Source organism: Pantherophis guttatus, chromosome 1 (genome assembly GCF_059756535.1).
Source record: "Pantherophis guttatus breed Tessera chromosome 1, ASM5975653v1, whole genome shotgun sequence".
NCBI classification, from domain to species: domain Eukaryota; kingdom Metazoa; phylum Chordata; class Lepidosauria; order Squamata; family Colubridae; genus Pantherophis; species Pantherophis guttatus.
In genome coordinates this window covers 218316974-218340393 of record NC_142063.1, presented here as the reverse complement: position 1 = coordinate 218340393, position 23420 = coordinate 218316974, and the positions used below count along the sequence as shown (strand labels likewise).

Genomic DNA, 23420 nt, shown 5'->3' with positions numbered 1-23420 from the left:
CTATATAGTCTACATCAGGGGTCCCCAACCCCTGGTCCATAGACCGGCACTGGGCAGTGGCATGCTAGAAACTGAGCTGCACAAACAAGCAAAGCCCCATTTTCGGATGCAGGCTGTATGCAAACCCCCCCCCCCCGGTCCTTGGAAAAAGCTTTCTCCGTGGAACCGGTCCCTGGTGCCCAAAAGATTGGGGGCCACTGGTCTATGTCACCTTGTAGGGCAGCAACCTGAGTCTCTGTACGCAAGTGAATTCCCAAGGGAATTTATGCCTTTTTATATAGGGATCTGAAGTTTGTGAGCAAGTGGTTAAATACTATCTTTGATTCTATGATCAAAACAACATTGCATCAAGGAGGAATATCAAAAAGGCCGATTCTTGATTGGAAGTTGTCCAGAGTTTGAGTGATTATATAAATGTTTTTAATAAATAAATGAAATGAAAGAATCTTTTAACTGGGTTTGGGGAAAGAAGGACATTTCATTTCAAATTTATTATTATTGCTTGATCAAACTCTTCAGGTGGGCAGTATTTTGTCATCCTGAGATATGTTTGGAGGATTTTTTTTACTGTATCTTCCCCAGCTTGATGCCATTCCCATCATCCCCTGCATTCAAGACAGACAGAACTTTTATCAAGGATGACTGATTATCTGTCCCAAAAAAAGAATATGACTTTTTTGAATCTGTAGGAGAACAACTTAACTGATTTGGAGTACAACTCCCACAGTCTTCCTATGAGTCCTGCTGACTGGGGTAATGAGAATTGAAATCCAATACATTTCTGGAGGACACCAGATTATCCATCCCTGTTTCAGGATCTCTTGATACTATTAATTACCCCGACATTGTTCTGAAGCATCTGATGACTATTTTGCTACGGACACTACCACACTACTAAAGACAACTGCTGTGTCAAAAATAGTGTTATCTATAAAATCATTCTGTTTTCCCTTTGCTATGACTTCAATGCAGATTAATTCCAAAGGGATGAGAAACTGACTGGGATTCAGAGTGAGGGAAGAACTTCCATAATTGGTGGATTCCAACTTCTGAACTTGTTTATTTGGTGCATCATGAGGGGGCTGCTGCTTGGAACGTCTTGCCCTCTGAAAGGTCTTCTAGCCTGTGAAATGGAGCCTTTCATTGCAAAACTGATGAAGAAAGAATCAACTTTATCAGGAGATGGTGACCCTCCCAAATGGCTATTCCCTGATTCAGCCCAGCATTAGTGATCGGTTTTCTGCTAGATAGGATGGTACGAGAGGTTCACAAGGTCTGTGTGTATCCATGCTTGTGCGTGCAAGGTTGTAAATTTGACTTTAACAAGATTAGCAGAACACTAAAAAACACTATGCCGTTCAGTAAATATGCAAATGAGATTTATCACAGATACGATCTCTCTTCTTGTGCCCAGAGGTCATCTGTGTGTTAATTTAATTTTCACAGTTCTATTTTAAATAGGGCATCACATTTAGTTGGTAAAAAAAAAAAAAAGTTCCCGTGTTGTCATCTTATTCTTTTTGGCAACAAAACTGTTTGGCTACACAATAAAGTTGTCTCATTATATATATTCCAGCTGTGTTTTACACTTTCAGCATGATGCTTGCCAAATGTAAACCCTAAGATACTTTCCCTCTAAGAACAGCAACGTTAGTAAAATGTTTCATAGGTAGTGTCGAAAAAAAGCTAGAAAAGGTGGAAAGCATGGAGGAAAGCTTAAAGTGAGAGAAAAGGAGTAAACATAAATATAATTCAATGCTTATCAACTTCAGATGATGCAATTATACCAAAGTGATAATACAGTTTATGGAAATGTTCTGGAGGTGCTTCAAACAGTTTAAACATAACTGCTTTCATTAAAAATTGCATTAACTTGATTGTACCTAGTTGATTACAGTTTCAGCCAGTGGTGGGATTCTACTGGTTTGGACGAACCAGTAGTTCCGATGATCAGCTGGGAGCGAACCGGTTCATCCCGATGCTCAGATGGGCACATCTGCCCACCCACGCTATTTTCCTACCTTTATCTCCTCAGCTGATTCGCGTGGCAGAGCCGATTGCTGCACAAATCAGCTGGGTTACTCCTCCAAAGAAACCCAGAAGTGAAGATTTGTTCAAACTGCGCATGCGCGCAAAGCGCATGATCACCAAACCGGTTGTTAAACTGGGAGGATCTCACCATTGGTTTCAGCCCAGCATTAGCCTCAATCAAAGATGTAAACAAATTTACTATCATTCTTCGAGCAACCGTTGACTTACTGATAGAGTGATGGTACAGAAGTTGGCAACAGAGGCAGAGGTGCCATTTTGCTTATCTGACAATGGAGCAATAAAATTCCACTATCCTTCCTGGTGGTAGTGCTAAATGGGTCACTATATGAATGGTATAGAGTACCCCTGAAAGCTGACAAAGCAAAGCTATTTGGTTCATTGTTTCTCACTCAGCCTCTTCAAACAGGAGGAAGTATCAGTCATATTTTTCATAGTTCTGATACAAGCAGGAGACCCTGTACCAGTGATGGCTAACCTTTTCTGGACCGAGTGCCCAAAATGTGCACAAGCATGTGCACGTGTGCTCATGTGTGTGCCCGAACCCCAAAAATGCAATGCATGTGCACCCCCTGCGCAAGTGCCCTCCTCTGTGCATGTGTGCCTCTGCATGTGCCCTGCCCCTTCGCATGCACACACGCCACCTGCATACCCCACACTCATGCACGTACGGCCCACATGCGCCTCGTGCATGCACGGCAGGGACCTGAAGACCAGCTGGTTGGCGGAAGGCATGCATGGATGTGCAGTGGAGCTGAACTAGGGCAACAGCTCACATGCCATCAGAGAGGGTGCTGCGTGCCACCTCTGGCACACGTGTCATAGGTTCACCATCACAGCCCTATATCATTTCAGACAAATGGTTGCCCATTCTTTTCTTAAAAACTTCCAGTGATGGAGTATCCACAACTTCTGAAGGCAAACTGTTCCACGGATTAATTGTTCTAACTGTCGGGAAATTTATTATTGCTATATTGATTCTCACCTTGTGATTTCCATCCATTGCTTCTTGTTCTGCCTCCAGGTGCAGCCTTTTCTTTGTGGCAACCCCTAACTTACCAGAACAAAAATTAAATTTGCATTTTAAATTTTAAACTAGGAAAGTGTAAACTTAATATGCTGAAATATGTATGGAATGGAATGATGTCTTTTATATAATGTCTAATAGATAGTGATACAATTTAAACGTTTCTAACAATATTATGGGCCTGTGCTACTCTACCATAATGGTATTAGTACATACAAAGGAGCTTTTGCCCCTCCTGGTATCCTTTCTGGGTAGCCTCACCTAACCTGATGTCCTCCAGAAAGCTGGGATGCAAGCACCATCTGGAGACGAACAGATTGGGAAAGGCTATTATGCAATCTGGGATATCTTTGGTGAATTGGGGTGTAAAACCAGGATTGTAGGACTATATGCAGTCACTAAAGCTTTGAGTAGAAGCCAAATTGTAATTAACAGTAGGACGTAAGAGGAAATGTATTAAACAGTTGTCATATTAAGAAAGTAAAATGTAATGTGCAAATTAATTATATTTGATGAATTGAATTAGATTTAAGTGCAAGTTTAATTTTTCAGATTAACAAAGTGTCCCATTCATTTCTTAGTCTTGGCTTGGAATTCCTGTTGGCGATTCTGATGAAGTTGGTCCAAAATAAGCTGCTTGCCAATATTTTTCTCTTGGAAAAAGACATTTGACATGTGACATAATCTCTGAATATGTGGAATGTATTGAATTGTATTGAATGAGATTTAATGATAACACTGAAATCATTATCGTCATCATTCTAGGTACTGCAGGAGGAAGCCCTCTTCTGTACGTTTTCAACCAATATGGTCTTGAACTTTCTTTTGCCAATTGGACCCGCAATACTTGCTGATGTCTGAAATAGTTTTCACAATCAGCCACACAAATTTTACCACTATGAAAACACATTCAAAAGGATTTTAATGTTATATGTTCATTATTTGGAAATTAGGGGTGATCCAGAAAAAAAGCATGCAGTTCAAGCAATAATGTGCTGTGTGACTTAAATAATGTCAAAAGCAGTTATAACTTTTTTGGTTCTGATCATCCCATGCCCTCAAAATCACTTAAAATCTTAATTGTATCATGCCACAGTTATATAATATTTTATTATAGTCAATCATTTGGCACATTCAGCATGCAAATTAATCCCAATATGTTTCTGTTGTGATGCCTCCCTTTTAGAAAGTGCAATATTTTCTTTCTTTTCTAGTTTTTTTTTCAGCACTTTCTATTTTCATTTTTTAGTTTGTATCAGTTTGCATCTTTTTAATTGCACTATAGAGAAAATTAATATAAGTCATTATGATTGTTGCCATTTCTTTTTCACTTCCATTCTAATAACTATTAGCACAGAAACTGCTTTTCATTTTCCTGCTCCTTGTTTTCAATAGATATGTGACTCACTGTCAGCAAGTTTCAATGAACTTTTTTATTTGACTGTTTTCTGAGGGTTCATGTTCATTCATAGAAGTGAAATGAGGATGTTTGCATCCTGGTTTATCATTTTCATTTCCTATTTTCTCAGCATGATCTCTTTTAAGGCCAATAGGAACACTTTTTACTGGCATGTTCTGGTGGTTCTTTCTGCCCTTTAGACTTTTTGTTTTTCTCTTCCATTTCTTGCACTTTTTCAGATTTTGAAATTTCCCCAAGCCTGACAGAGACAAGGAGGTAAACATTAACAAGATGAATGTTCAAATGTTTATGATTATGTACTAATGAAAATTTGTTTTGTCATTCTGAGGAAAGCACAGGTTCTGAGGGACATCACTGCACATGACCCATGACTGCCTGATTAAATTTCTCAGAGAGGAGCTAACAAGAGTCAACATCCTTAATGCAATTCAGTTAGCTCAGCTCATTTCCTATTTAAAAAAACAGATTAACCGTGTATTGTGGAAATTGTAGACTTTATTTATATGAACTTGGGCTGTAAAATATGGAGCTTGAGTTTCAGCCAATATAAGCAGTCAAGGTGGCTTCCATTAGTAAAACACATACAACACATAAAACACAGCAATAAAATCAGTACAATTAAAATCAAATAAAAATTAAAACAAAGAGAATTCAAATCAGTTCAACTGTTCAACTGTTTGGCAAATGAAAGAAGCAAGAGAGGTTTTTCTGTTTATGAAATACTGGGAGGTGAAGGACTATCAGGGTGGAGAGTTATAGGGGAAAAAGAACTCATCAGGAAGACCATGTTTCTAATCACAGGGGCATTTTCCAATGGCCTCTCCTACTTCTCTGAATAACCAGGCAGCTTTTTATCAGAGAAGGTAAGTCAGGACCAAAGCCACATGGCAATTTACTTGACCGTTGCAACGTCCCCATGGTCATGTGATCAAATTTCAGACACTTGACAACTGATTCATATTTATGACAGTTGCAGTGTTCCGGAGTCATATGATCCCATTTTGTAACCTTTCGACAAGCAAAGTCAATGGGGAAGCCAGATTCACTTAACAACCTGGTTACTAACTTAACAAATGCAGTGATTCATGTAACAGCTGTGGCAAGAAAGGTCGTACAATGGGGCAAAACTGACTTAACAAAAGTCTCGTTTAGCAACAGAAATTTTGGGCTCAAGTGTGGTGGTAAGCTGAGGACTATCTGTATTTCATTTTCACTGGAATAAGTGGGGAGGGTCTCCTTCTTGCTTCCAGCTCAACGAGTCCCGAGCTCACCAATCATCTGTTTCAACCTCTTTTATGAAAAATATTTTATGCTATAACTGCATCTGCCAGAAGGATTTTTCTGCATTAATCTAGTTGATTTCTACTTTCAAAGTTAGAAATTATAAACATCTCTTATTTTTTCTTTGATTTCAGTCATGGTCTTTTTTTTTTTTTTTGCTGTTGTTGTTGTTCATTTTAATTGGCATTTGTTCTGTTTTTGTCTTTCTTCTTTTTTTCCTTTCCTCCTCTGCCAGGCCTAATTTGGTTGTAAGCCAGAAAATATCTCTTTTTTTTTTAATATAGTACCCGAAACCATCATCTCAATGAACAAATGAATATAAGGACAATAATAACAAACTGTTCTGCCCCAGTTCCGGATTTCCGAGGATATTGACATACACCAACGGTCCTTATCAAATTTATTAAGTAGCAAGAATAAACCAAAGTCCGGCAAAGGTTGGCAACCAGTCCTGAAAACAAAATAGGATAAGACTTCTTCAAAAATGCTCTGATGATAATTACAAGTTGTTTCCAGCAAGAAACTTACTAACCGGGTGTGACTTAAATAGGCTAAGGGAGTGGCCAACTATCCTCAAGCCTTACTCTCGAGGAGACCTCCTCCTCCTGAGTAGCCAGTCCTGCCTTTTGGCAGCCCTGCGTGCTCGAGCATTGAGAAGAGGCTCCTCCACTTCGCTCTCTCCACTTGAAGGAGCCTCTGGAGGTTCTGAAGGCCCTGGCTGAGGGTCTGCCTCTGGCACCACATCCTCTTCAGCCTCTTCGCTGTCCAACGCGAGCGCTGGCTGCGCAGGCTGCTGGCGCGACACTACACCAGCCTCCTCATCGTCGGGATCAGCCACGATCTGCGCAGGCCGCTGGCGGGCCACAACACTAATGGAGTAAGATATGCAGATAACATTGCAAAAGACATTCTTTATAAACACACCACACACACACACACACACACACACACACACACACTTACAAAAACACTTAGTTTTTTTTAACTTGCATATTTTTGAAGAGACGATCCAACTAATCAATCCCAGTTGCAAAATAAATATGACATATGTTTCACAGGCTTTATTAGAAATATTTCCTGTTGAAGTATGGGAACAATGTTGGTTGGGGGATGAGGCAACAGATAATTGGTGAACATAAGATATAAATAATGTCTCTATTTACACTGGAAAATAAACCTACCTATCAATGAGCAAAAGTAGTAAAGGTGAAGGTTTCCCCTGTCCAGTTATCTCTGGCTCTAGGGAGTGGTACTCATCTGTGTTTCTTAGCTGAAGTAGCTATTGTTGTTTGAAGACACTTCCATGGTCATGTAGCCAGCATGGCTATACACTGAGGCACACAAAACACTGTTACTTTCCCACTGAAGTGGTACCTCTTTATTTACTCACATTTGCATGCTTTTGAATTGCTAGGTAGGCAGGCGCTGGAGCTCACCCCATCGTATGGCACTCAGATCTCAAACCTTGGCTGTCAGCTTTCCAGCTGACAAGCTCAGTGTCTTTAACCACTAAGCATTGTGCTCTCACAAGAGTAGTAAGGCATGAATTATGATTAACAGAATTATTAACAGTTCTATTTTAACTTACTTAGGTTTTTAAAATGAGTGTTTTCCTATATTTATTGTTTATTTATTTATTGGTTCGATTTATATGCCGCCCTTCTCCGGAGACTCAGGGCGGCTTACAATGCGTTAAGCAATAGCCTTCATACTTTTGTATATACCTGCTTAGTAGGGCTTTCGACCCCCCTAAGCGGTGTTCTTTTTTTATACAAAGTCAGCTTATTGCCCCCACAATCCGGGTCCTCATTTTACCTACCTCGGAAGGATGGAAGGCTGAGTCAACTTTGAGCCTGGTGAGATTTGAACTCGCAGTAATTGCAGGCAGCTGGCAGCTAAGTGCTACTTAACAGCACTTTAGTCCGCTGCGCCACCAAGGCTCCTTAATATAGATATATAGATGTGGTTTCTCCTTTTTCAAAGCGGGTATGCAGTTTTTTAACCTTAAGCATGGTGCTTTTGGAAGAAAACTCTTTTGGAAGTTTCAGAGGATTGGCTTTGATGCCTATGGTTTTGCAATTCAGATAGTAATTTGTAATACAGGTGATATGGGAATGCGGTCTTGAAAGGAGTCAACCAGAACATGATAGGTTCAATATTCACAATTTCTTGCCATGTTAAATCCATCTCAAAGAGGTTGGCATCCCAGTGATATATTTGTCCATACTTTCATACAGTCCATACTGAACAGGAGATGATGAGGATGAAAACAGGACAGACCTGGGAATCCTGTCCATATATGTTGGTAAAATCTCATGTCACCATCATCTCATTTGGTGAGCTTCCCCACCATAGCTGCATGCTTTGTGATAGCGCTATTCCATGGGATTAATAATTTTAAAGTAATTCAATTGTACAAATACAAGTAGTCCTCAATTTATGATCGCAATTGAGCCCAAAATTTCTGTTGCTAAGTGAGACAATTGTTAAGTGAATTTTGCTCCATTTTATGACCTTTCTTGCTACAGTTGTTAAGTGAATCACTGCAGTTGTTATTAAAATTAACATCTGCTGCTTGCAATTACTGCAAGTTCAAATCTCACCAGGCTCAAGGTTGACTCAGCCTTCCATCCTTTCAAAGGTAAGTAAAATGAGGACCCAGATTGTGGGGGCAATAAGCTGACTTTGTATAAATATACAAAAGTATGAAGGCTATGAAGGGGTGTGCGTATGTTTTAAATGTTTTAAATTTTTGAGCCATTTTCGATATTTGATTTTAATTGGTTTTAAATTTTGTAATTTTATGTGTTTTAATATGGCTGTACACCGCCCTGAGTCCTTCGGGAGAAGGGCGGTATAGAAGTCAAATAAATAAATAAATAAATAAATAAATAAATAAATAAATAAATAAATAATGCTTAACGCATTGTAAGCCGCCGAGTCTCCGGAGAAGGGCGGCATATAAATTAAGGGAAAAAAAATGATTAAGTAACTCTTTTCTTCCCCATTGTCAGGAGGTTGAAAAACATGATCACATGTGACACTGCAATCATCACAATTTTTTTTATTTATTTTGTCAAGCATGTATAAGATAACAGATATAAGTATAAAACATGATTATGAATACAGGAAATGGATACGAATAAATGGGGACAGTAGGACAGGGACGGGAGGCACATTGGTGCGCTTATACACGCTCCTTACAGACCTCTTAGGAATGGGGTGAGGTCAACAGTAGGTCTAAGGTTAAAGTTGTGGGGATGAAATGACAGAGTCAGGTAGTGCATTCCAGGCATTGACTACTCTGTTGCTGAAGTCGTATTTTCTGCAATCGAGTTGGGAGCGGTTTACCTTAAGTTTGTTTCTATTGTGTGCTCATGTATTATTGCAGTTGAAGCTGAAGTAGTCATTGACAGGTAGGACGTTGTAGCAGATAATTTTGTGTACTACACTTAGGTCAGACTGAAGGCGGTGTAGTTCTAAGTTGTCTACCCAAAATTTCAAGCCTGGTGGCATAAGGTATTCTGTTGCGAGCAGAGGAGTGAAGTACTCTTCTCGTGAAATACCTCTGGACTCGCTCAATTGTATTAATGTCCAATATATAGTGCGGGTTCCAGGCAGATGAGCTGTATTCGAAAATTGGTCTAGCAAATGTTCTATATGCTCTAGTTAGCAGTACAACATTACTGGATAAGAGGCTTCACAAGGTTAACTACTCTAAATGCCTTTTTGGCAATTGGCTCACTGTTACAATGAGCTCTGGCACTTAGATCATTTGAGATGAGTACTCAGAGGTCCTTGACAGAGTGAGGGTCGTCTACGAGGTCAAATCTGCCCAGCTTGTATTTGGTGTTCTGATTTTTTTTGCCAATGTGTAATACAGAGCATGTGTCTGTCTTACTCATTCATCAAATATTCATCTTACACATTCATCAAATATGAATCAGTTGCCAAGCGTATGGATTTTGATCACGTGACCATGGGGATGGTGCAATGGTAATACATGTGAAAAATAGTCATGTCACATTTTTCAGTGCCATTGTTACTCTGAATGGTCACTGAATGAACTGTTGTAAGTTGAGGACAACCTGTATTGTAATCTAGGGATGTATTCCAATTTTCAAAAGTATATCAATACTTTTGCGGGTATATCTAGTTTGATGAAAAGAAGGACTAGGGGTGACATGATAGCACCATTCCAATATCTCAGGGGTTGCCACAAAGAATAGGGAGTCAAGCTATTCTCCAAAGCACCTGAGAGCAGTGGAAGCAATGGGTGGAAACTAATCAAGGAGAGAAGCAACTTAGAACTAAGGAGAAATTTCCTGAGAGAACAATTAATCAGTGGAACAACTTGCCTCCAGAAGTTGTGAATGCTCCAACACCGGACTTTTTAAAGAAGTGACTGGACAACCATTTGTCTGAAATTGCATAGGGTTTCCTGCCTGAGCAGGGGGTTGGACTAGAAGACCTCAAAAGTCCCTTCCAACTCTGTTATTCTATTCTATTCTATTCTATTCTATTCTATTCTATTCTATTCTATTCTATTCTATTCTATTCTATTTCTATTTCTATTTCTATTTCTATTCCTATTCCTATTCACAGCAAAAAATAAAAATAAAAAATAAAATTGTCTTATGTTTTTCAGGTCACAATCTTCCACTGTTTTTCCTTGATTTAAGGAGCACAGCTTTGAACTATGTCTTTTGTGATCAGCTTGACTAAAGTGAAAACAATCAATCACAAAGACTAGCCCATGTAGTGTTTCTCAAGCATCTGGGAGATCTCAAACTCATTTGTCAGAGAAATGGATGTGAAAAAATATATGGGGGAGGGTTCCCCTGGCAATGAACTTAATCCTGTAACGTTGTTTGTGAATATTTAATATGTGTTTTGACTAGTATTAATGCAGTACTTTGTTATTTGGGGCAGCAATTTTTCCAACCACTGGAACAAAGTTAAGTAAAAACTTTTCCCCGTTTATTCAGAACATTTCTCTTCACCTGCAATTTCTTTTCTTTCTAATCCTCTTTTCTCTGTCTCACCCAGATAGTGTTCTAGTTGCACTGAAATCCCACTGCTTTCAGTAGGAAATACATGCCATTCACTTAACTTGGAATCTATACAATGTATGCTTATAAAAAGATAGCTGTTCCCCTGAGAACTGTAAAATATTTTCCCAACAACTGAGCAACCACGATGACCAGCCTCCACCAAGAGTGAAAACGATTTCTACATTCGGAAAAGTGGCACTGACGCAGGCACTCAATTACTGCCTCCAGCCTCACACGGTAGGTGGCAAATAGAAGAAACAAGTCTTTCCAAATGAAAAGATCTGGAGATCTTGAAAGTTTAAAACTTTTGCAATCTCTGGGATGGCCTAATAAAATATTACTCTAAAAAACTAGAAATCAAGTTATGATCATATGTAGGAACTAAAATAATTCCAATTCTTCTCTAATTTGAATTATATTCAAACCCTAGAAAATTTTCCTCCAATCAAGCTTAACTCCTAGCCCTCATCCATAACTTCTTCGTTGACGTGTCTATGTACTGGCAACAATATGGGAATTGCTTGCCATTGCTTTCTTTCAGGATACTTTTTTCCACCTTTCAATCTAGCCTGCAAACTTGCTTTTAGATGACTTTTCTAGCTAAATCCTTTGTTTCTGCTGATGAATGGATTTGGTTTTGCTTGATTTTAGGGGTAAGGGCTAGTTCTGGATAGTTTCTCTAAAGCTAAGGATGCTATTCAAACCCAGCCATTGTGAATTGTCAGCCATGATTTGTTGTGTGAACTCTACCAAGCATAATATTTAACCATCCAGCCAATATGCTCAAATCAGAAATGCTTAATAATTCTCATCAAATTCTTATTGTACAGTGGAAGCGTCAAGAGGTAGAAATCAAAACAGATGAACAAAAATTCTCACCAGTTCAGTGAGAAAGGAGCCAGTAAATCACTTAAGATCTTTTAATGCAAATAGTGAAAAATTGGATTGCCCTGTGCTAGCTTTCTGTCTTGTTCATTCCTCACAAATTACTTGCTAAGTAGATTTAGCTACAAGTAAACAGGTAGGAGCGGTAGAGTACATAGAGACTGTCTCTTTGATTCCATCAAGTATTCGAGTTTAAGATTCACTTGAACTTGAATAATGAATCGCAAAGATTAGCACCAAAGATTGTGATACTAAGTAACGCTGAATGATGGTATCTTTGTAACCTACCTTTGTTTATGTAAAGCTTTCTTAAACTTCCAGCTCAGCAATTTTCCCTTTTGTCTTTTTAAAAATAAACTATTTAACTTATTTCATTTTGATTACAGCTATTTAACAAACACTAAATGCACTCTGCAAAATTACTACATTTTTTCCTTCTGAATTATGCCTTTAGCCTTCCATTCAGGTATGCAACAGGTTGGCTGATTTTATGGTTAACTATACATCACAATGACAGGGACGCGGTGGCTCAGTGGCTAAGACGTTGAGCTTGTCGATCGAAAGGTCGGCAGTTCAGCAGTTCAAATCCCTAATGCTGCGTAATGGGGTGAGCTCCAGTTACTTGTCCCAGCTTCTGCCAACCTAGCAGTTCGAAAGCACGTAAAAAATGCAAGTAGAAAAATAGGGACCACCTTTGGTGGGAAGGTAACAGTGTTCCGTGCACCTTTGGCATTTAGTCATGCCGGCCACAAGATGTCTTCGGACAGCATTGGCTCTTCGGCTTTGAAACGAAGATGAGCACTGCCCCTTAGAGTCGGGAATGACTAGCACATATGTGCAAGGGGAACCTTTACCTTTACCTTATACCTCACAATATATAGGGGGTATATTTTAACTGGAGAGAAAGCACAGCAAATTGAAGATGGCTTGGTCAGAGAGTGACAGCAGTGGAGCTACTGAATGAATCCCATGATGCAAAGTAAAGTAGTTTAACTCTGAAAGAATTCAAAGATATTTAAGTGACAATGTACCCAGAACTGTCTTTTCAGATTCTCCATTACTAAAAATGGGCTCAAAAGAAAACGTAGAAGAGGATGCAACTGAAAACAGAACAGGCTATTTGAATATGGATTTAAAATTGGCAAGATACAAGAATGATATTGACAAACATGTTATATAGGATTTACAAATGAAAGCAGTTGATGTTTACATAGCTAAAAGCGACATACAAATAAGAAACCCGAATGACTTGGATGTGTGGATTTCAACTCAGAATACTGAAGTAACTTTCTTTTTTCTTAAGGCTCAAGTTGCAAGACTTGATTTAAATGTATAGTTTGTTTATGTTGTGTCTTGTATGTATGTTTTTGTTTGTCTATTTTTAATTAAATATTTTTTTTTAAAAAAAAAGAAAAGTGACTTGGATAACTTTTATTTTTGATAGGTATCAAAAGTGATACCCATACATATAGATTTCCTGAGAAAAGACAAGAGAATGAAATCAGCTTCTGAGATCACTACTTATAAGGAATAAATATCAAGATTTTCAAAAATAAAAAAAATATATAAAAAATATAAAATATTTAAAATATAAAATTGTCTTATTGGACCAAGGTTAAAGTGTACATGATTTCCCCCCCCCCAACAACTTTTAAACACTTTTTTTCTTGACCAGGACTGAATGATTTGCTTATAGGTAAATTATGAAGAGATTTTTTTTGTGTGGTATTTTTTTTTTAGAGGAAGTGATAAATATTTTATTAAAATTGAAAGGAAGTGTTAAACTTGTGAATGAGTTCTGAGAGGATCTGAGATGAAGATGGTAAGAAATTAATTTGTGGGATGTTATATGGGATAGGATTAAATTTCAATATGTTGTTTTCGTCAATTCTTAATTAAATCTTTTATGATTAACTTTGAATGACAAGGCTTTAAAGGTCTGTTTATAAATATAAGACATGGAAAGGATTGTTTTTGGTATTTTTAGAAAAAACAAGTCACATATAAAGGAATATGAAATGTGTTTGTTTGAGGTGAATACACACAACCCCCCCCCAAAAACAGAACTGTTTTGAGATGTGTTTAGCTATCAATGAACCCTAGCAGACCCATTATAGTTGAAATAAAGCAATTTAGTGAGGTAGAAAAGTCTCACTTCTATTGAAACTGCAGCTTGAAGAGAGGAGAGAAAGTAAGTTCGCTTTTACGTCTTAAGGGCTCATTTTACTCACACTGGGTAGATGGAAAAGACCACAGGCTCTGTGGATCTTTCCATTCTCATAGGTAAAAAGAGCTGATGAAATCTCTGTCACCTTTCAAGACTATTAGAAAGAGAGGGGAAGAAAACACAGAACTTTGAAAGGCAGGGCAATCAGATAAGGCACTGAATGGACAGCAATTATTTTAGATGCTTGATGTTTTAACATTATGGCTTAAGCCTACCTTCCCCCAAATTTGAATCTTTTCAGTGTTGAGGACTACAATTCCTAGCCACTTTAGCTTCTAACCACACCGACTGGAAATTCTGGGTTACTCAGAGCTGATAAATCTAGAGGAAGACAATAAAAGGCTTCCTTGAGCAATCCCATGAATGAGCCTTATGGCATTAGGCTCTAGCAGATTGTAATGCAGTTTACTTTATAATCCATGTAAAATTAAACGAATTTGAATTTAATATTTGTAAAGCCAATCAAGACAAAACATTCATGTAAGATCTGTCTTTGGGGAACTCTCTGCCTGGACTGGAAACAGTTGTAGTGTGATCAGTTGCTGGAGACCACATCACTGTCATCCTTGGACTCCTTAGTCATCTGGTAGTTTGTGTGGAGGCAAAACCCTTCTTTTTTGATGTTCGTATTCTACTGTGAAATGTTTCCACATTTTCCTGCTTGTGTGGCTACTATCTCGAAAAGCAGCATAAAATAGGAGGTTCCCCTGTGCCTTGGTCTCTCCAGATGGCCGTTTATCACCATTCCAGGATCCCCCAAAATCTGTGAAACAGCAGCACCTGGTGGCAAATGGCATGCATTGCATTGTGCTCCATCAAGGAGTGAATTTTTGTTCCATGGATATATTTATTTACATCTCGAGTTATAACATTTTAAAAAACAGATAGCAGAAAATACAAACATTTGGATGATTTCACTTTGTTTTCAAACTGCTCAAATATCAGAATTATATTTTAATAGCCTTCTCTTGTGAGAGGGGTAATCTGCAGTCCTTCCTGGGTTAGACAGTTCTAGAAACATCTGCATTTTTCTTTTCTATTACTAAAATATTACCCCCTTTATTTATAAAATTTAGACACCACCCATCTCACTCTCAGAGTGTCAGAGTTTTGCATACAGGTAGTCTTCAACTTAGAACGGTTCGTTTAGTGAAGTTACAAAGGGATTGAAAAAAAGTGACTTATGACCGTTTTTCACTTACAAATGTTGCATCATCCCCATGGTCACGTGATCAAAATTCAGATGCTTGGCAGCCAACTCATATTTATGACGGTTGCAGTATTCCAGGGTCATGTAATCCCCTTTTGTGACCTTCTGACAAGCAAAATCAATGGGGAAAATAAACTTAACAACCATGTTACTAACTTAACTGCAGTGATTCACTGAACAACTGTGACAAGAAAGGTTGTAAAATGGGGGGAAATCACTTAACAAATGTCTCACTTAACAATGGAAATTTTGGGCTCAATTGTGGTTGTAAGTTGAGAACTGCCTATATAACCTTAAATTGCATAAATATTTTTCCCTTATCTTGCCTTCTTTCTGAAAGCTTTTAACTCATACCTGGTTCTTCAATAAATCTTTACCTTCTAAAGCTACAAATCTAAAGAATTAGCTTCACTTAACTGAACTGGGAGTTATATTTAATAACCCTTGAAAACAATTTCAGGAATAGAAGAAATCCTTCTGATTCTCTGACTTTGAATCCAAACTGCCACGTTTAAAATGATTTTGTGCACAGGTGGCAAAACTCCCCCCCCTTTTTTTAATACTATAAGCAATATGAGAAAAATACCTTCCCTCACAGCAGTCTTTCAGAATCGGAAAGCAAAAGTTTACAGCCCCATCAGATTGTAGGGCAGAGAGAAGACAACTACTCCAAAGTCTCAGCTATTTTCAGTTTGCCTCTATGAACTGTTTTCCAGTCCAAATGGATGGATATGAAGATGCCTACACACACACACACGAAAATAATACCTGACACTGGTTTTTTCCTGCCTTCCTAATTACACCCCTTTCTCCTATTTTGGATATTATTATTTTGATAAGGCATACAAGTTTGCTAGAGCCTTGCAAATATTAAAAAAAGATCAAAGTACATTTTAGGATTATAGGATCAAAACTTAAGAGAATCATCAGGCTGTTGTGTTTCTTCTACAAATATTTCAACCTTTCCCCCCCCTTCTGTTTGGGGTAAACCTTTTGTTACCATTTTGTCCAAAGCAGGACTAAACATTCCTCTTACACCAGATTAAATCTGGTGGCATCACTAGCACCAAATTTACATTAATTCTATTTTAATCTCTGTATCCTCTTCAGATCCAGGACTTTGATTCCACTTGTGTGAGCTTCTCACATTTCATGACTTCCTGGTATTAGATTTTGCTTGCTTCTTCAACAGCAATTTGCTATATTACAACAACTCTGAGCTCCTAATCGCACAGCACAATCCTATTCACATTTTCTTAAACGCAAGCTTACTTGTTAGTAAGTAAAACTGTTTCAGACTGAGTTCAGTAACTTGCTCCTACATAAATATAGGAATGCAATCCAAAGTATTTACAAAAGTCTAAAAAAACGATAGAGCCTAATGAACCTTTAAGCATTTAATTAAAAAACAGGAACAAGTTCATATGACAACCACAGCAAACCACACTATTAAATTACACTTCTCATATAAAAGTTTGAATACAACACCCACGAAATGCAAGAAATTTACAACCAAGCAGGCTTAGCACAGGCATTCACGTGGGGGATGACAAAACATGCATAGCAACACAAACCACATGATTTATATACCGCAATATATATCAGATATATATTTATATCTGATGTTGACGTGCCAGAATGGAAGGCTGAGGGTTTGCCTCATGTCACAATGCAACGTTTTATCATTTTTGTTTTACTGAAGTTTGTACCAACAATAATTATTTTTGTACCATGAAAATGTTGTATAAACTGTTATATTGCTATGATAATTGCTAAATGGAAATGAATCATGGGTGGCAATTATGTAGCTAACCAGTTTTATGAACTGGTACTTATTAAGATTTACTTGTTCATTTTGGCATATTTGATGCACAACATCTATCATAAAACCTTGAACAACTCAGCATTAAGCTATGATAAAACAGTACATTAGAGAAAATCTAATAAATGTATGAGATGCCTTATGGCTGGTTCAGAATGAAGTAGCCTATACAGCAAAATGCCATATAAGAATTGCTCTAACAGTGGGCTCAAAATGAACATGATTTTTTTCATAGAACAGTAAGAACATAAGACCATTTATAAAGGAATGTAAAAATCCTAAACTTCCAACCTCAAGTTAATATGGGTGACAGAATATTTGGTAACATAACCAGTTATAAAAGATACACTTATTTATTGACTTTTCTTTTCTTCTCTCCTTGCTTTCCTTTTCTGCTGTATCGTCTTTAGTTCTGTCATTACGTTCACTGTTTTATAAACCCAAGCAATCTGAAAAACAAAAACAAATTATGACACGTGAAATTCAATTCCTGATAATGTTCTCATTTCTCCAGGGGCCTTTCTTTATGCAATCTAAATCTCCAGACATTAAGAGAAGATGCTATCAAGCTTGGTGTGAAGCCCAATATTTGAAGTACTGTCAATTTTTCCAAATGAGAACAAAACCTCATTAATAAGTACAGAATGTTATCAAAATGGTAGTGAATAAATAGCAATCTTCATTCTAAATCTTTGTTTTCTCAATAAAGTACTCTTTGTAGTTCTATCTACCTTAATCACTTCACTACTTATGATTTTACAGATTACAGATATATTTTAATTTGCATAAGCCTATACAAGATGGGTGTTGCTGGTTTCCATTACTAACACGCTTTAGTGGTTAAAAAGGGTTACCAAGTTGAGCAATTGATATCACAAGTGTGTCAAGATGTCACTAAAGTGATGTTATTTGCATTATAAGTATAATAGCTACTAATAAATGCCTGAGTATCAAACATTATGAAAGTATCACCAGACACCATAAATAGGAATTTTCTATAATAAAACATTTTTTTTCCTGATTCCTTTTGCATTTTGACTTGATGCCAAGATTTTGAAAGAAAGAGATTGGTGCTTACCACTATGAGGATGGCATTTAGGAGTAATGGTACTGAGAACACTAATGAAATAAACATTCCTTGGGAATCAAAGTACTGGTGCTTTGAGAAGAATCTGTAAAGGAGCAAAAAATTAAAATAAACATCCTTGGTGAAAACAAACTCCATAAAAGACAACAGTGAACAGACTAAAGGCTTATTTCCAAATGGAAAGAGATAAGACTGAACTCCTGGACTTTAAATACCAAAAGTTTGAAAACTTGTTTTCCAGGTTATCATTTGCTTTATGCTAGCTGTATTTTGCTGGCTGCTCCTGAGCATTTGGCTTGATTTAAGATGGCAGAGTGTTCAAATAAATGCACTCTTAGAATCATGTTTTCAGTGCTCCTACTGTTGAGCTTTGGATTCTTCTTTCAGGGAACCGAATTATGTAAACATTGGGCACAAGGTAGCAACTGGAAAGGAAGGAAAACCTATCTTGTTAAACATGTATTGTTTTATGGCTTTTACAGTATAGATTTTTTAAAAAAAACCCTAATGCAAAGATAAAAATACAAAAAGAAAAAAAATATAGAAATTTTTTAAAAAGTGAAAAAAAATACAACTAAGGAAAAAAGTATATCAATTTAGCAGTGGTAATCATTTTATATATAGTTATCTAGTGTGATTACTATTCAATTGCATGTATATTTCTATTTATATAACTATGTTTTTGGCATACTGTATAAATGGGTCCCCTATTTCATTATATTTGTCCATATAAAATTACGTGAATCACTGCAATTGTTAAGTTAGTAACATGGGTTAAGTGAATCTGGCTTCTCCAATAACTTTGCTTGTCAGGAGGTTGCAAAAAATGATCACATGATCCCGGGATACTGCAACAGTCATAAATATATGGCAGTTGCCAAGTGGCTGAATTTTGATCACATGACCATGGGGATGCTACAACTTTGACTTTTCGTAAATATGAAAAATTGTTGCAAGTCACTTTTTTTTTTTTTTTTTTTAATTTGATTTATATACCGCCCTTCTCCGGAGACTCAGGGCGGTTTACAATGTGTTAAGCAATAGCCTTCATACTTTTGTATATTTTATACAAAGTCATCTTATTGCCCCCACAAACTGGGTCCTCAATTTACCTACCTTAGAAAGGATGGAAGGCTGAGTCAACCTTGAGCCTGGCAAGATTCGAACTTACTTTAATGCCTTTTCAATGCCTTATAACTTCAAACAGCCACTAAAGAAATAGTTGTAAGTCAAGGACTACCTGTATTGCCAGTCATCCAGGAGGGGAAAAAACAGGGGACCATAAGTTCAAGTCCTGCCTTAACCATGAAAGCCAGTCGGGTGACTTTGCCCCCCCCCTCTCTCTCTCAGCCCAACTCACCTCACAGAGGTGAAGAAAATAAGAAGAGGAGAAAGACGTATTAGGTTTGCTGCCTTGAGTTATTTATAAAAATAAGGCAATAGGAATAGGGTTTTTTTTTGATAGAGTAATATTTTATGCAATATATATGTATGTGTGTGTGTGTGTGTGTGTGTTTTATATATATGTATATAAAATAAAAATAATGTAATTACCTCCAGTTTGCAGCAGCTGCTTCATTTATGTATTCTGCACAAAATACCAGGATTACTAGAAAGACAAGTATAATTACAGATTACTAAAGGGTATTGAATCATCAGTACAACCGACTGGATAACCGGCATATAAAATGTGTACCACACAGAAGAAAGGCTGGCAAGGGAAGCATTTCACAAGGGGCCCTCTTTAGTTTTCCAGCGAGCAAAAGGAAAGGCATGGGGAAATACTTTCAGTCTTGGAAGATTTTGCTAATGTAAACTTACAATGAAGACAGAGTAGCATTCCTGGTTGTGCTTCTTGTTTGGATTACTTCACAGGGCTAACAATTTGTAAATGGTTGGTAACGAAGGATAATTGCTAAATGACAAGTGGTTGTAAACAGAAGTGCAGGTTTTGCATGCCTCAATCCCAAAATTACTTCTCATGCCCAAATGAAGTAAGAGCAGCAGCAGCAGCTGAAAGCAAATCAGCAAGGTTACAGCATCCCTAGTAGGGATAATGTTTTCAAAACTTTTCTGATATGAGGATGGTTAGAATAGGAATGGGAATTGGAGGCTTCTGGAAAGACACTGTTCCTATTCCCAATTTTAAAATTTCACCTAAAACTTGCCTGTGTGGTTGGAGAGTGTTGGAGAGCAGTCAAGGTCTGAGTGGCACACATGTAGAATCAAATTTCAAAGTGCTCCATTTAGCATTATTCCACAGTAAGAGAAAATGTCAGCTAACATTCAACAATATCTAGAGGACAGTTCCTCACTTTTAAAATCAAGGATTATTACATGATGGACATTTCTTTCCCACTAAAGCTTTTTATATAATATACAAGACTACAGTCCTATTATTGATTTGACTTAAACTAGTGGAAATGTTCTGTATCTTTTTTTAGAAGTTTTAGAGTTTTTACTTTTATCATTATAGCAAGACCACATAACTCATAAACTCAACATATAAATAATAAAGGATCTGTTTATTTATCCAATATAGAAAAAAAGCCATTCTATCCTACAGAGTATGGATTCCAAGGAAACACTCAGGAGCTAATTCTCATTCATGAATTAATTTATCACATCCCTTCTGCCAACAGTAGAGAGCACTATGGGGAAGAACTAACAGACTTAACTCCCAATTTTCCCTCTAATGAATGGAATAGTATCATATAAATATTCCTGCCAGAACCTTAATTAAGATTAAAGTCTATCTTGGGCTAACACTTTGCTTGAATCAAAAAGAGGAAATAACATGGGACCTCCATATACTCTCAGAATGGACAGCAAAAAAAATTCTGGACTTAGAAAAAACCTGACTATGAAGGAATTTAAAAGACTTTAAGTCATAACAAAACATAATTTCCCCATTTCATCCATTAAACATTTCTGACTATTTCTTATTCCAATTGAGCCCATTTGATGGTACTACCCTACTCAACTCACAGCTATTCTCATGCCACAAAATACCCAGTGTGGCTATTCAATGGACAGAAAATACTCATTACTGTATCCCTTTGAGTAATACTATAGTGTTTGGTGCGGCTTAGTATATCCCATAAGTCCAAATATGGGGTTTATAAACCCTGGTTAGTACACTGCATGAATTTAGCCAACTGTGTTTTATTCTATAAACCATGGCTTACTGTGACTTTTTATAGTCTAAGCATTCTTAACGAGCGAAAAACATTCACACACAATCCTTAAAATGTGCCTCATTGTCTATCAGAGAACAACGATGTCCACAGAAATACTTCACATACTTACTGAGACATAGAAAAAGTCCTATTTGGAAACGGTAGTGCCGGAATGAAAGGTAAGTAAAAAATAAGCATACTATGTGGAAAAACACTAGAGTTAAAATCCAGGGTTCAGACCAATCGGTGTCCTATGAAAAAACAGAAGATACATTTATCAGAATTGTAATTGCAGATGAGGGCCCTTTGCTGACAAGAGAGTCCGAACACATTTATGTTTACAAATATAATGAATGAATGCAATCTGAAGCCCGTTAGAATCCTAGCTCTGCCTTATATTTTCCCCCCAAGCAAGAGTCAAGCCTTCAGGAGGAAACAAAGGATTGACGCTCTCTCCCCCACTTCTCTCTTTTTCAATTGTTTCTCTCTTTTTCCTCTCTCATTCTCTCCCTCCATCATTTTCTCATTTCTGTCTCTGTCTCTCCTTTTCTCTCTCATTTATCTCTCTCTTCCTCTCTCTCCCTCTCATGTTTTTCTTTTTCCACTCCCACCCCTTTCTTTCTTTCTCCGCTTCTCTCTCTCATTTGTTTCCCTCTCTTTCCCCCCTCTCTCCCTCCAGGTCTCTCTCATTTCTCCCTCCCTCCCTTTCTCTCTCATTTGTTTCTCTCTTTCCTCTCTCTCTCTCTCCCTCCATCGTTTTCTCATCTCTCTCTTTCTCCTTTTCTCTCTCACGCGCACAAACGGGATACCCTCCTGGGCCGGGATCTCTCCAGCTGCTCATCGCATGGCAAAAACCGATCCAGCTACTACCATAATCATGCCCTCCCCCCACCCCCGTTGCTTTTTACCCACGCAGAATGTCGAGACAATAACTATACTTGGTGCCGTCGAAGGGATTCCGATTGTAGTTGCCTGCCTTTGCTTATCGGTTGCCCCGTCTTCCTGAAATCATACGGGGATCGGGCAATTGAGAAAGGACAGCAAGCTCCTGCCTTGCTGGCAAAGCGGGAAGGTGGCAACGTGGACGATCCTCCCACCCCCTCGGGATTCTCTGCACTCCCCCAAGATCCTTAAGTCTCTCCTTGAAGTTGCAAACTAAGGCACCTCCGCCTTGCAGGGTCGAAGAACAAATCCCCTTTTTCATTGCAAAGGGCTTACGATTACGACGCCCCCCCTCCCACTTCTCCCCCGAAGCCGCAGAGTTCCCTTCTCTGGCTCCAACTAGGTACAGAGGTGGGCAGGTATGGCCCTTTTATGACTTGTGGACTTCAATTCCCAGAATTCCTGAGCTAACATGGCTGGCTCAGGAATTCTGGGAGTTGAAGTCCACAAAAGTCATAAAAGGGCCATACCTGCCCACCCCTGAACTAGGAAATAAGTTCACACGCGCGAGCGTGCTCAGCCCACCCCACCTTCCAGCAAATGCTGGAAAAGGGAAAGCTCCGCGATCAGGAATTACCGTGAGGATCCTGGTGACCCCGATCGGCAGGCGCCCTGGGAATTCCATGATTTGGGAAGAATTCCTCCTCTGCCTCAGCCAAACATTCCACCCAAATTTGTTGGTGGGGGGGATAAAAAGAGGTTAAATATTAACCAAATGAGAGGAATTGGCGCTACATGCAATCTAAAGGCTTGCACCCCTTCTTTGTCGCATAAACAGCTCTGTGGTCCGTTCCATGAGAAAACCGGAAACGTTTGTTGTAACTACTTTCAGCTGTAGTTCTTTGAGAGTGAGAGGTGGGTATTCTCGCGAGAACCGACCAGCGAGGGTTCCCCCCCCACTGACGCTTGGAGTGACTTGATTCTCGCGAGATTTCTCTGGTCTATGGATATATAAATAGGGCTGGGCGGGCGTGGTGCGGCATTAAACGTTGTGGGAGGTTCGTGTATGGGTGGTTGGTTGTTCCTGTGGTTTTGGTTGAACGAAGGGCGGGAAGTGCACTAAGGGAATATACGAATAAGCACAAGCACGGCTTTTCTTAAAAAAGGAAAGAAGAATTGAGAAGAGCAGGAAAGCAAACAGCTTTTAGGAAAAATGTGCTTTATTAATTCAATTATAAATTCAATTTGTATGCCGCCCCTCTCCGAAGACTCCGAAAACTTCTTGTAATTTGAAGCG

At 38.2% G+C, this 23420-nt stretch overlaps 1 protein-coding gene across 1 annotated transcript; it reads right to left on the bottom strand.

Annotated features, from left to right (window-relative positions):
- Positions 1–16537: 16537 nt before the first annotated feature.
- On the bottom strand, positions 16538–23066 carry TMEM18 (transmembrane protein 18). Its single transcript, XM_034436793.3, has 5 exons — positions 22761–23066; positions 21372–21492; positions 19617–19671; positions 18054–18147; positions 16538–17424 (listed from the first exon to the last, which is right to left on the bottom strand). Exons 1-5 carry the CDS (start codon positions 22806–22808, stop codon positions 17329–17331), a joined length of 414 nt encoding a protein of 137 aa, XP_034292684.2. The 5' UTR covers positions 22809–23066; the 3' UTR covers positions 16538–17328.
- Positions 23067–23420: the final 354 nt, after the last annotated feature.

Coding starts and splice junctions, on each gene's coding strand:
- TMEM18 (XM_034436793.3), bottom strand. CDS start 22,808: ATGGAATTCCCAGGGCGCCTGCCGATCGGGGTCACCAGGATCCTCACG. Junction 18,148..19,616: donor GCAGCTGCTGCAAACTGGAG/GTAATTACATTA, acceptor GCTCCTTTACAG/ATTCTTCTCAAAGCACCAGT. Junction 17,425..18,053: donor TAAATGCCATCCTCATAGTG/GTAAGCACCAAT, acceptor TTTGTTTTTCAG/ATTGCTTGGGTTTATAAAAC.